At 44.7% G+C, this 14,325-nt stretch overlaps 1 protein-coding gene across 1 annotated transcript in view; it reads right to left on the reverse strand.

The window, feature by feature from the left end:
• Positions 1–14,325, reverse strand: part of VAV1 (vav guanine nucleotide exchange factor 1) — a 54,917-nt gene that overhangs the window by 5,860 nt on the left and 34,732 nt on the right. The window contains exons 12-24 of the mRNA XM_033135261.1: positions 14,224–14,310; positions 14,037–14,122; positions 13,512–13,644; positions 13,101–13,210; positions 12,330–12,431; positions 11,988–12,085; positions 11,880–11,902; positions 11,323–11,368; positions 9,038–9,174; positions 8,632–8,697; positions 7,257–7,288; positions 2,073–2,189; positions 192–279 (exon numbers count right to left, since the gene is read on the reverse strand). Coding sequence (XP_032991152.1) covers positions 192–279; positions 2,073–2,189; positions 7,257–7,288; positions 8,632–8,697; positions 9,038–9,174; positions 11,323–11,368; positions 11,880–11,902; positions 11,988–12,085; positions 12,330–12,431; positions 13,101–13,210; positions 13,512–13,644; positions 14,037–14,122; positions 14,224–14,310 — 1,125 coding nt within the window. The remainder of the gene's footprint in view (positions 1–191; positions 280–2,072; positions 2,190–7,256; positions 7,289–8,631; positions 8,698–9,037; positions 9,175–11,322; positions 11,369–11,879; positions 11,903–11,987; positions 12,086–12,329; positions 12,432–13,100; positions 13,211–13,511; positions 13,645–14,036; positions 14,123–14,223; positions 14,311–14,325) is intronic.

Genomic DNA, 14,325 nt, shown 5'->3' on the forward strand with positions numbered 1-14,325 from the left:
CTACTGTTATTTATTATTATCATCATCATCATTGCTCATTAGGGGATTGAGTTTAAGGTCAATTAATCCAAAATACCCTTGAAGGAGCTACTGTGAATGTGGGTAAGCGGGAGGTAGTCCCAAGATGGAGCTTCAGGGATGGTCCTGCCTAGATTCTGGGACACTGGAGTTAGGAGGAAATTGGCCCTTACCGTCAGCCCCCGGAAAGCCTTCTTTTCTGTAATCCGATACAGTCCTTCAGCTGTCATGATTTTAATGTGCTTGACCTCAACATTATACCTGAAAGCAGTGAGAGACAGGCCAGTGGTCATTGGGCTCTGAGGCTGGGGACCCAGGCCTATTCTGAGCCAAGTCTCAGCCCCAGGATATACCCCCAACCATGGAAGATGCAATCTTGGCTACTTCAGGGAGGGGGCAACCACTGGAACCCAAAGACTGAAGCTGTCTCCTGCTGCCCCAACAGGATCCCTTCCCTGTGGCTTTGCTGTTCTAAGCCTTCATCTCTTCCTAAGGTAATAGGAATCATTTTCCTGGACTCACAATGCTGTTGAGAAGTCAAAGAGACCTTGTAAAGAAAGCAATGTTCTAGAAGAGATAGGACAAGATCCACACTTCCACCAACATGTCGAAACACAGAATGGTAGACACATGGAAGAAATAGTCACTTCTGCCAATGTGGAGAACTAGATAACCAAAACACCAGAAATGCAGAGAAAAAAAGTGCTGAGCTCTCAAAAAAGTAAGGGAAAACCCCAGAGGCCAAAAATGAGGACAAAACTAATAACTAAGCAGTAAGCCTGAACTGCTAGCCTAAGGAGTTTGCTAATCTTGGAAGCCAAGAAGCTTATGTTTTGATGATCACAGAAACACAAGAATTACTGGGTCCCTGTCGGGTGGAGTGTTGACCTGACACCCACCCATAGCCTGTAAGACTAGACTGTCAAAAAGCTTCACCTTCAGGAAAAGAGGAGGGCTAGAAAAATGCCACCCATCAGCACAGCAGGGACAATAAAAAGCTGTCTGCCTCAAACCCAAAACAGAAGTCACCCTTGCAAATTCATAACCTCAGCCTGCCCTCAGGATGGTTTGGAGTGTCAACCAAGGAGAGGTTCCAGCTGTAATAAAGAATAAAAGCATTTATTTGAGTGAAAGGATTGCAATCCTAGAGACACAGATTCGGGTAGCAACTACACTGTGCTCCAGAGAGAATGAAGAAAGGCAGATTCGTAAAGGCAAAACTCACAAACTGTAATTCTTTCCTGCAAACAAAGGATTGCTGGCTAGGTTAGCAGGGCTCTGTTAGTTCAAATATGCAAACAACAGAGGTGAAAAGTACAAGGAGAAGGTCAAGTCCAAAGGTGTCTACATAGCAGTGGTTGTTCCAGGATGTTTATGACTTGGCCTTGAACTAAGTTTAGCAACAGATTATCATCTTAATAGCAGCTCTGAGAACTGAGGCACAAGACCTGCAGAAGCCCCACTTCCCTAATAGCCTCCCAACTGTATTTTAAGTGGGTCTCTTAGCAATGCTTGTTCCATTTTATTTTTTTCCATTATCAGGGGTTTGAACTTAAAACACCTATGTAGTCTGGGAAACTAAGGAATTAACCTAAATTTTTTTAACATCAAAAAGAAATTAACCTGTTGGTGAATCAACAGAAACAAATGCAAAATCTCTGCAAACCCAGGCAGGAAATGATTCCAACAGGGGGAGCACCACTTAAGATCACAAGACAAAATTATGAAACCTACGAGGAAACAAGTCACCATGAGTGAGAAGCTGCACTCAGCAAACAGAGACATAAGAGACAGAGTCTGCGAGATGTGGGTTCAGATGACATTCCACCTCTTCCTAGAGGATGCTAAATGCCTTTTGGAGCCTCCCTAGGAAGCCTATCTCTTTCTTGTGGGTTGTCAGTCATTTGAAGGGAATGAAAACAAGATTTTAAAACACCTAGGACCCCAGGTGTTCAGTAAAAGGTGGCTATCATGACTGTACATTCCCTTCTTCCTCCCAGGCACCTGTAGCGCCCAGGTCACAAGGAAAGATGGGGCAGGGAGGGACGAGTTACTTAATGCTGATGGCAAATTCTGCTGCATCCTTCACCCTCTGCCGCACCAAGAACGTCCCGTCTGAACGGTTGGTGAGGATGCTTTCTGCTCCAGCACGTTCCATGGGGCCAGCATACCTGCCAAGACACACCAAGGAGAGAGGTCTGCACAGCCGCCATGGTGGGCCCCATATTGCTACATGGAGGCTTCCTTTTCTCCCAACCCCTGTGATTTTTTTTTAAGTTGGTGACAGCCTAGGTCCAACGGTCCTTAGACACTGGATTCTGAAAAGAAGATAACTATTGAGAATGGCTCCTGGTAGCTAACTGGGCTCAAATTTAAAAGCAAAGCCGTGCAGCTGTTTCTAAACAAGCCTCTCATGCAAACCGCACTTCAGGGAGAAGCCTGCACTGAACTGCCTGCCTGCACTTCGTTCCTGACATCTGAGTCAGCACGTATAAAGGACTTCCTACGATTATATTTTAGCGGCATATTCATCGACCAATCAGAGTGGTCCCATTTTGACCAATCAGGACAGTGCCTTTTGGACCAATCAGACTGTGAGGATTTGAAGTCCTCATTTGCATGAGGACAGACCAATCAGGGACTAGGGGCAGGGACTTCTGTCTATGTAACTCAGCTCCCCTCTTGCTCAGGGAGAGCACTTTCCCTTTCCATTGAAGACAGTGTTTCCCAGCTGCACATGAAATACCTAAGACAATCTGGTGGCAAAGTAGAGCTATCTAGCCAGGTGAGGTGCCTAGTACCAGGGCCACCTCACAGTTGTGCTGCTTCATAATTGAGCTATAACACTATTGAGCTGTTTGCACTAAATAAAGTTTCCTTCTTCACTGGACCCCAAATTGGGGATTCCTGTTGGTACTGAATTGGCACCAGTGACCGTTGTTTAACACCACCAACTGAAAACCTGAGGAGGCAATGGCCAGAGTCCAGAAGTGGGCAATGACCGTCAGACTTCTGTCTAAGTCACATGCAAAGTTTGACACATGGATTGCAGAGAACTCAGCCCTTTGGGTCTGGTTGTGTCTTTGTGTGACAGAATAAGAAATACACTATTTGTTCTCTGCCCCCATTGCCTGGCACAAAGCTCCTAAAACCTTTAGCATCTCCAAAGTGATAAGTGTCTTTTTGTATGCTAATGAGATGACTGTGGACTGGGGCCTCCTGGAGAGCAACATGGTGGGGGCTGGTGGCCAGAGGAATCAACCATGTGATCAGAGGATTAGAATTTTCAGCCCCACCTCCACCCCCAGGGAGGGAAGAGAGGCGGGAGGCTGAGTTAATCACTAATAGTCAATGATTTAATCAATCACGTCTGTGTAATATGCGTCTATTAAAAAAAAAACAACCTAACGGAAGGGGTTTGGAGAGCTTTTGGTTGGTGAACAGTTGGAGGAACTGGAGAATGGTGTGCCTGGATGGGACAAGGAAGCTCCACCTCCTTCCCCATACCGGGCCCTATGCATCTCTTCCATCTGGCTGTCCCTGATTTATATCCTTTTATAATAAACAGATGATCTAGTAAGTAAAATGTTTTCCTGAGTTCTGTGAGTTTGTGTTAGCAAATTATCCAACCCAAGGAGGGGCTTGTGGGAACCCCACATGTAAAGTTGGTCAGATCAGAAGTAGCAGAAGCCCAGATTTGTGATTGGTGTCTGAAGTGGGGGGGTCAGTCTTGGGGGACTAATCCCATAACCTGTGGGATCTGACGCTAACTTGAGGTGGATGGTGTCAGAATTGAACTGAGTTATAGGACACCTGGTTGGTGTCAGAACTAAACTAGAGAAATGTTAATGTAAGGGGAAAAACCCACACATGTGATTTCAGAAGTGTTGAGAATGTGGGTAGAGAAGAATATTTTTTCTTTTACTCTGGAATTTGGCCTTCCTAAGTAGGCATTTACCGAGTGTCCACTGTTTGCCCAGCTCTGTGGTCACCAAGACAGAAATAGGGCGAGAAGGGTTAGGCACTAAACTTGGGTACAAAATTTAAATGGGGAACCAAAAAATTCACCCATCAAAATAAACAATAACAAATAAAGTATTTTAATGCAATATTTTAAAAACTCAAATTGACTGCAAAAGCAGACATAAAAAGGAGTGAGGCACTGACACTTGGCTACAACATGGATGGACCTTGGAACACATGACACTCAGTGAGAGAAGCCAGACATGTAAGGCCACACAGTGTGTGATTCCATGTATGTGCAATGTCAGAACAGGCACATCCACAGAGACAGGAAGTGGAGTCACGGTTGCGAGAGGCTGTGGGAGGGGCATGGGGAGTGACTGCTGATGAGTATGAGACTTCCTTTTGGGGTGATGAAAATGTCTCGGAACAAGATAAAGGTGACGGGTGCACATTGCTGTACTAAATATCACTGAATATAATTGTGAATATGAATATATCTATGCTGTAAGTGTATATGTGACATATAGTAATTACAGATAGTATATAATTATAGATTATATATACAAGGTGTGATCAAACAATATGGTGCATGTTTAAATAAAAAAATGTATTCCACTAAAAGACACATTGCCATTAATCCCCTTCAAAATAACACTTATCCTATTGCTCTTGCCACTTTCTGAAGCAGTATTGGAAGTCTTCTTTAGTGGGTGTCTTTAGTTGCACTCTTGTGGCTGCCTCCATGTCCTGAATTGATTCATAAAGTTTACCTTTCATGGTATTTTTGACTTTAGGGAAGAGCCAGAAGTTGCACGATGCCAGATCCGGTGAATACGGTGAATGAGGACACACTGTAATGTTTTTATTTCACAAAAATTGCCACATACCCAAAGTGATGTGTGACAGGGAGCATTGTCATGATGGAGAATGGCTTACGGCGCACTTTAAAACACACCTCCTCTCAACTGTAGCTCACATCCGACTGACTGCACTGAACAAGCTGAAACTTGTCACACACTGTTACTAAGGTTCAATGCGCCGCTTCCCGTATTGAAGATCCCTGCCTTTCCATTGGATGGCACTCAGCAGCAGCATTCACCATATTTTGTGATCACGACAGAAAGGCTCCATGTGACACATCACTTCTGGTTATGGCAATTTCTGTCAGATAAAAACATTACAGTGTGTCCTCATCCACCTTATTCACCGGATTTGGCACTGTGCAACTCTGGCTCTTCCCCAAAGTCAAAACAACCATGAAAGGTAAATGTTTCGAATCATTGAAGCAGCCATGACAGCACAACTAAAGACACTCACATAAGAGGACTTCCAGAACTGCTTCAGAAAGTGGCAAGAACAATGGGATAAGTGTGTTTGAAACGAGGGGGAGCATTTTGAGGGGGATTAATGGCAATGTGTCTTTTAGTATAATACATTTTTTTTAAACATTCACCGTATTGTTTGATCACACCTTATAAATGTGAATATAAATATATTTATGCCATAAATTTAAATATGTAACATAATATACACTAATTACAGATAATACACAATTATAAATGATACATAATGTAAATATATTTATGCTTAACTTTAAATATGTAACATAATATAGTCATTATAGATGATATATAATTGTAGATAATATGTAAATGTGAATATGAATATATGCTATAAATATAAATATATAACATAAATAATATATATTAATTTAGGTAATAAATAATTATGATGCATAAATATAAATATGTAATATAAATGTAAATGTTAATATAAATGCCACTTTAAATGGTTCATTTTATGTGACTTTCACCTCAATTCAAAAAATAAATGCAAAAACATTTCATGATAAACAAAATGTCAAAACTTTAAATAACAACAAGCTCTGATTCTGCACTTGCCTGAGTCGCCACAATTTACCTTTTCCTACTCCCAGCCTGGTTATAGCCTATCTTTATTTACAATTTTGATATTTCGCTCATCATGGATCATTTTGGGATTACTTATGATTTTTTTAAAAATTACATTAAAATGTCATAAATCTCAATGCCTGAGTTTTTTGGTGACCCCTTAAATTTTGCACCCACAGTGAGTGCCTCACCCCACTTCCAGCCCTGGTGACCACTTTCCAGGCAGAAGGAGCAGAATGAGTGCAGCCTGGAGAGACCACGGTTTGAATCTTGGCTCTGCCATTTAGTTGCTCTAGACTTCAGGAACTGATTTGGCCACTCTGATCTCCATTTTCCTCTTCTAAAAAGAGGGTGATAATCTTACCCACCACAGAGGACGATTTTTGACAAATAGCGGTAATGCAGTTGAAACACCTCGTATGTGGAAACAGAGGAGTTACTATGCCCATTATGTTATTATGACTTTCTAGAGGCTGTGGAGTCAGGCCAACAGGCTCAAATCCCATCTCCGTCACTTCCTCACTGTGTGACATTGAACAAATCACTTCCCCTCTCTGAGCCTCGGTTTCCTCCTTTGCAAAAAGGGAGTTAAGAATAGCACCTACCTCAAAGGGCTATTATAAGAATTGAATGAGCTGACACACAGTCATAAAAACAATACTGTTATATCAAATCTAAGATGCCAATGATTGTAAAATGCATCATTCTTTTGTGGGCCATAATTTTTATTATGAAATAAAAATTACTACCCATAAAGTTAAGCAGAAGACTGAGACTTCAATGATTGTAAAAGATATTAAAATGCGGGGGTGGGGGAGATGTGCATTTTAGTTAGAATTGATGAAACGTGATCATAATAGCTAATGGTAATAATAACAGATACTAAAGTGCTTATTGTGTGCCAGTTATAAAGCTTCATGACAACCGTATGAAGTAAATATTGGTATTAATCCATTTCCAGAGAGGAAAGCTGAAGCACAGAGAAATTGAGTTGCTAGCCCAAGGTCACACAGCTGGGAAATGTTGGAGTCAGGATTTGAACCCAGGCCAGCGAGCTCCAGAACCAAAACTATAAATCTTCACCCCTCACTGCTCTATATGCAGTATGTGCTCAACAAAATGGGGACCACTGTTATCACCACCATCATTTTCCTGCCAGCAAGACCATAATGTCCTAAAGTCTGGGAACCTTTTTTGACGCTCTCTCCTCAGCAGCCCCTGTCGAAGGTCTGGACCCAGCTGTCAATGCCCAGGGTTCCAAGAATGCATAACTGATTGGTTTGAAGGCCCCTCCGATGCCCAGCCCAGGCACCCACCCCAGAGGAACCCCAAGTTGAAAATAAGAAAGTTGGTTCTACTCACCATAGATGAACGGACAGGTCCTGAGGGGGACCCTGGGGACATAGACAGAGACCAAGACTTAGGGCAAAGAGCCCAGCTTGGCAACAGACTACAGGGCACTTCATTCATTCATTCATCCATCCATTCATTCATTCATTCCACTAACCTTTACTGAGAGCCTAGGATGTGCCAAGCATTGTGCTATCCCCTGGGAATACAGTCCCAGAATCTAGGGGGAGAGACTGGTCCCCTAGCAAATAAATCAGGGGTTGTCCAGCCAGCTGTTTGGGCATGACCCTCCTGCTATGAAAGGTTTTTACATTTTTCATGGTTGACAAAAATTTAAAAAGACTAGTATTTCCTGGCATGTGAAGATGATATGAAATTGATACGTCAGGGTCCATAAATTCAGTTTTATTGGAACACGGTCATGCCCCTCATTTACTGATCATCTAGGCTGCGTTGGCACTACTGTGGCAGAGCTGAGCAGTCACAAAAGAGCGTCTCACTGTGAAGCTGTCAATGTTTACTGGCTATTTACAGAAAAAGTTTGCTAATCCCTGATCTAAATAAATGTAAAAGGGTACACTTCCACCACCTCACACCCATCAAGATGGCAAGTGGGGTGGGGGCGGGGGGAGAGAGAGAGAGAGAGAGAGAGAGAGAGAGAGAGAGAGAGAGAGGAGGAAGAAAAGAGGGAAGAAAAAAGGGAAGAAAGTAACAAGCGTTGGTGATGATATGGAGAAATTGGAACTCTAACTACTGGCAAGAATGTAAAATGGTACAGCCTCTATGGAAAACAGATGGCACTTCCTCAAAAAACAAAAGATAGAATCACCATACGATCCAGCAATTCCTCTTTTGGTTACATAGCCAAAAGAATTGAAAGCAGGGACTGGAAGAGATATATTTGCACACAATGTTCACAGTAGCATGATTCACAGTCGCCAAAAGGTGGAAACAACCCAAGTGCCCATCGATGGATGAATGGAGAAACAAAATGTGGTCCATCCATACAATGGAAGATTATTCAACCTTAAAATGAAGGACGTTCTGACACGTGCTACAACATGGGTGGAAACACTGTGCTAAGTGAAAAACGCCAGACCCAAAAAGGAACTACTGTGTGATCCCACTCACATGAGGTCCCTATAAGATCAGATCCATAGAGACAGAGAGTAGAGGGTGGTGCCAGGGGCTGGGGGAGGGGAGGGGAGTGCGTGTTTAATGGCAAATAGGGTTTAACAGAAGTTCACAGAACCTGGAGTTTGAAAATGACCTTCCATGATGGGCAGCCACCTTCCTGTCTCCACGGTGTCTCCCCAAGCCTGCCCACCCTCGCAGGAGCCCCTTGGGACCTCCTCGCCCTCACTCCATCCAGACTTGAGGCACTCACATGCACGTAGGGCTTCACCCTGTTACAGGGAAACCAGCCAACTTCATTGGTGGCAGTATTTCTGCCCTAAAAAGCAGGGAGGGAAAAAAATGGACAGAGAGGTTACAGGCATCTGCACATGCGTGTGTCCATCTTTCTACCCAATAGCCACTCGACCTGTCCATCTCTATCTCTATGGGCTGGATGACCCAAGGAGATGCCAACCAGTATCAACTTCCTGGGAAGATGACCAGCTCAGAAGAGCCCCACTAGCCCCAGAAATCTCCACCTACACCCAGAAAGCTGTACCTACACCCTCCCCAGGTGCCTCCTCCAGACCAGCTTTCCCTTGGCAGAGTCCAGTGAGGCCATGACCCCACTTCCCCAGGTCACCTACACCCATCCCTCCCACAGCCTCAGCCTGTACCTCCCACCAGTTCTGTTCGGCCTCAGCCTTGGTGAGCTCCACGATGTCTCCGGGGTTGAGACGTAGAAAAGGTCCAAAGGCTCCCGGTGGGGGAGGCAGCCCATAGTACTCCTGGCACACCTCCATCTTAGGCAGCCCTGGAGGGAGGAAAGGTGGTAGCACAGCGCAATTGGTACTCAGGAATTTTCAAACCTGAGTCTCGCCACCCACCAGGATGGCAAAAATTAAAAAGATTGACAATATCAAGTGGTGGCCAGGTAGGGAGCACCTGGGATTCTCCTGTCGCTGGTGGGAATCCACTTTGGAAAATTGTTTGGCATACTTACTAAAACTAAATACATGTCTATCTTGTGATCCAGCAATTTGCCAACAGAAATGAAAACACATGTCCATCAAAAGTCATAGACAAGAATATTCACAGCAGTTTGAGCCACAACAGTGAAAAACTGGCAACAAACCAAATGTCCTCAATAAAATGGATAAACAGAGTGTGATATAATCATGCAATGGAATACTATACAGCAATGAAAAGGAACACAGTATTGCTACAAGCAACCAGGTCAGTGGGTCTCACCAACATTATGCTGAATAACAGAAGCCAGATGCAGTAAGACTACATACTGTATTTGTATGATTTCACTTTTATGAAGTTCAAGAACAGGAAAAACTAATCTATGGTAATAGAGTCAGATGGTGGTTCCCTCGGGGAGGTAGGTGGGTATGACTAGCACGGTGGATGACCCCCAGTGCTGTCCCACAAAACTTTCTGTGATGATAACGGAAATGTTCAATAATGTGTGCTGGCCATTGGCCACTGAGCATTTGAAAGGTGGCTAGTGTGATAGGATTTTTAAGATTAGTTAAATAATTTCAGTTTATATTGGGCAGTGCAGATCTACAATGGAAATTATATGAGTTGGTTACATGGGTAGAAATTCATTGAGCCTATAGTTAAGATTTAGTCATTTAATATGCCTTACAGAATGTATTTTCTATCTCAATAAAAAGTATATATATGATGAATATGTATAATTGTGTGTGTGTATATATATATATATATATATATATATATACATACACACATATCTATGATACATATAAGCACCTATATAGGGTATAAACATAATGGATATGTACACACATACACACACTCAGATACATTTCCTCCTATTGAGGACATTTGGGACATTCTAGTTTTTGACAAATAAAACTGATACACACATTTTTATATAAAGCTGATTATATATAGAATTATATTCTATATAAATATTATATGTATGTATATATGTGTGTGTGTGTGTGTGTGTATATATATATATATATATCCTACTGAGGACATTTGAGTAGTTTTTAATTTTTGACTGTTGCAAAAAAGCTGAAATAGCTAAACCTACATCTATCTATAGATACAGATCTATAGCTCTCTAGCTCTCTATTGGTAAGTAGATATAAAATCTGAGTCTTTACAGTGACTCTGTGACCAAGCAAAGGGTTTCTTTCTCTCAGCCACACCAAACTGTTTTCGCTTCATAATGCCTCGCTCTCTTGCCTCCTAGCCTTTGCACATGCTGTTCCCTTTGCCTGGAACACACTTGCCCTCCTCCTCACCTAACTCCTCCTCATCTCTCAAGGGTCCACTTAAATGTCTCCTTCTCTGAGAAGCCTTCCCTGAAGGCTCAGATTCATCAGGTTCCCCCAGTTTTATGCTCCAGAAAACACTGTGATTCACCCACCACAACTGCAACAACTTAACTAAAGTCTATCTCCCGTTACCAGCCTGGGAGTTTGGGGAGGGTGAGAAGCACAACTGTTTTAGTTCGCATTTGCCCCACATGGTATGTACAATCGATGCTAAATAAATGTCACCTATCACTGCTGTGATTCCACAAAAACCATTGATGTAGGACTGAATCCAGCCTTTTCCTCCTGCCATTGGGCTAAAAAGATTCTGGCTTGGCCAAACGGTGTTTCCCACTCCCCCAACCTCCAGGTGGAGGACACTTTGCTGAAACCATCATATTATAACAAGATTTTGTAATGCAGAATCAATAGGAGAGGGGAGGAGATCAGAGGTGTTCAGGCATTCTTTTTATCGTGTTTGAGCAAAGCAGGTAAAGAACTTGAGTTATTTTTCTATTCCTTTCAGGTTTCTAGAAGAACTGGAACAATGCTTTATAAGAACGACGTTATGTGGATATAATTGTTGGGATGGGTCCCTAGGCCGGCATCACTGAAACAAAGACCAGATTTCCTCCTGCCACACACAGCACCCTCTGCTGACTCACCCAGTTCATTCCTCTTTTTGTCCTGCGCCCGGCGATGTGGCTTATCCTGGATGAAGAGAACAAGAAAGTCAGACAGAAAAAGTCGAAAACCATACGCTTTCACTCATATGTGGGATATAAAACTGAAAGCAACAAAGGAACAAGACAAACAAATAAAGAAACAAAAGCTCATAGACACAGACAATAGTTTAGTGGTTACCAGAGGGTAAGGGGGGAGGGGGTGGTAGATGAGGGTAAAGGGGATCAAATATATGATGAAATGAGAACTGACTCTGGGTGGTGAACACACAACATGATATACAGATGATATATTACAGACTTGTGCACTTGAATCCTATATAACTTTACTAACAATTGTCATCCCAATAAACTTTAATTAAAAAAAGAAAGGAAAAGAAAAGAAAGCCCGCATGGCTACCTGTGCCAACACTGGGGGCTCCTCAGCCCCTGTCTGAGCACCTAGCAAAGGGCCATGCCTAGTGCTGGTGTCTCCTGGGGCCTCCCTTCATTACCTCCCCCATGATTGCCCATGCACAGAAAGGAGCAAAAGGTCTTACCTTCTTCATAGTTCCAGCAAAGTCTATGGGAGGGAAAAGGAAAGTTAGGATGGGAAATGCCCCCTGCAGAACCAAGCCCAACTCCACCCTCTCTGCTGCCACGGGTACCTTGCCCATGGCGGCCACAGGGAGGGACCCTCCCCAGACACTCCTTGTGTGCAGGCGCTCGGCACCGATGACAACGATAGCCCTGATAGAAGGTGCCTCTGGGATGCAGGGGATGGAGAAAGAAAGTAGAGTCAGTGATGTTGACGGACACAGCCAACCATTCTGCCAACAACGTGAAGGGCCCCGTTGGGTTCTCTTTAGAGCAGGAGAGAGATGGAGAAGATGATGATCAAAGGAGAGTCTCCTACCTCCCAACTTGGGGGACTGACAGCTGGAGGAGCCCCTTTAAAGAGCAAGAGCTGGCCAAGCCCAGGACCCAGGCCCGTCCTCCCAGACTCCCACCTCAGCAGCATCTGGCAAGCCTTGCAGGACGTGGTCTCCTCGAAGGAGAACATCTGGAAGTCATGCCCGTTAGCAGCTGCGTTCTCAGGGTAGATATTGGAGCTGGAGAGGGAATACAATTTCATTCAATGCAATAGTATTCAGCCGTAAAAAGAAACAAAGTATCAATACATGCTGCAATTTCTTTCCTTTTTACGGCTGACTACCAATCTATTGCATGGATATACCATATTGTGTGTATCCATCCACCCATTGATGGACATTTGGGTTATTACCACATTTTAGCCATTGTGAATAGTGCTGCTATGAACATGGGTGGAGACAGAAATCAGATTAATGGTTGCCAAGGGGCTGGGAGGAGAAAATGGGGAGTAACCGTTTCATGGGTACAGGGTCTTCTTTTGGGGGTATGAAAATGTTTTGGAACTATAGGTAGTGGTTGCAAAACATTGTGAATGTACTAAATGCCATTGAATTGTACACTTTAAAATGGCTAATATTTTGTTATGTGAATTTCACCTCAAGGGTGAAGAAAAAGAAGGAGTAGAAGGGAAAGGAGGAAGGAGTTCGAGGCTGGTATCCAAAGATTGCACAGAACCTTGGTATTCTTAAGCCTGTCCCTCCCATTTCCCAGATGAGGAAACTGAGATTCAGAGTAGTCCCACAGAATGTCAAAGCAGAGGCGATACTAGAGCACGGAATTGCCTCTCAGCCCCTGTACCCATGTGACAGAGTCCTCTGAGGATAGAAAGATGGAGGAAGGGGTCTCACATGGCCATCTCAAACTGCTCCATCCACTTCTTCTTCAGTTCTCGTGTCTTGAAGAACAGCTCATAGCCCTGAGCACCGTGGTCCTCAATCAGGAAAAACATGTGAGTCCACTGCGGGGAAGCAGGGTTCAGAATGAAGTCACCCACAGGCCCACCGATCCCACCCCCTATAAGGAGAAAAGCATGGGGCCAGTAAAGCCTCTCTGCCCCAGAAGAACCATGCATATACCTTTGTAAAGGGCTGCTAGGGAGACCCAAATACACAACCAAAATCTAAAATCACACACACACATATATAAACACTCATGTCTGAATTACACAGACACACACACATTCCAAAGGTCACGTGGAGTATCTCAAGCACTGGGGCTCCCCAGCAATGGGACCCCCAGTTCTGCCCTCAGAACTCCACCTTCTTGTTGTCGCGCTCTCCAGAAGAGTCATCTCGAACCTGGAAGCTGTGCAGGTTCACAAAGTCCTTGAGGTCGTAGGAGTCCCCTCGGCGCTTACAAATGAGCAGAGCTTTGTCGAGGAGGAAGGCGTACCTAGGAGCAGCGGGGTCAGGTGCCTCTGTCTGGCTTCTCCAGCAGTCCCCACCAGCTCTCTGCCTGAGTCCTGGCCCCACCTTGCTATCCATCTAGGATTCCTTCCCTTCTCCTCCAATGTGGCCACCTTGGCCACGCCCACCTGCCCATCCTGACCTCACCCATGTGTTCTTTGCTGGCCTGGTCATCTACCGGTCTTGGCTCCCCCCACACAACCAAGCTGGGTCCAACCTGTCCATCTAGGCTCCACCCCCTGGTCTGGATGGCCCCACCCACGGGTCTATCTAGAAATCTGGCCCCATCCCTGTTCAGGCTCCGCCGCAGATTTATGTTGGCTCCGCCCACCCACTTATCTAGAGACCTGGGCCGGCCCCTGCCCAGGCCCCACCCACCTGTCCATCTTGGAGCGCCGCTCCACCGAGGTGATCTTGAGCTCCCCATCGATCTTGGGCCGGCCATAGTGAGCCAGAGACTGGTCCTAGGCAGCAGGCAGGGGGTCTGGCAAGGGGCCACCAAGGAAGAGACCAAACACCCTCCCCACATGGCCGCACCCCTGCCCTCCCTGCCGCACCCCCTCACCAGGTTCTCTATGGACAGCTGGAAGTTGGTGATCTGCCGCAGGGTTTCGTTGTCCCGCTTGACCTCGTTCACGCACTGCGCCAGGTCCTGGAGGTGGGGCAG

Source organism: Rhinolophus ferrumequinum, chromosome 18, assembly GCF_004115265.2.
Source record: "Rhinolophus ferrumequinum isolate MPI-CBG mRhiFer1 chromosome 18, mRhiFer1_v1.p, whole genome shotgun sequence".
In the NCBI taxonomy this organism is placed as follows: Eukaryota; Metazoa; Chordata; class Mammalia; order Chiroptera; family Rhinolophidae; genus Rhinolophus; species Rhinolophus ferrumequinum.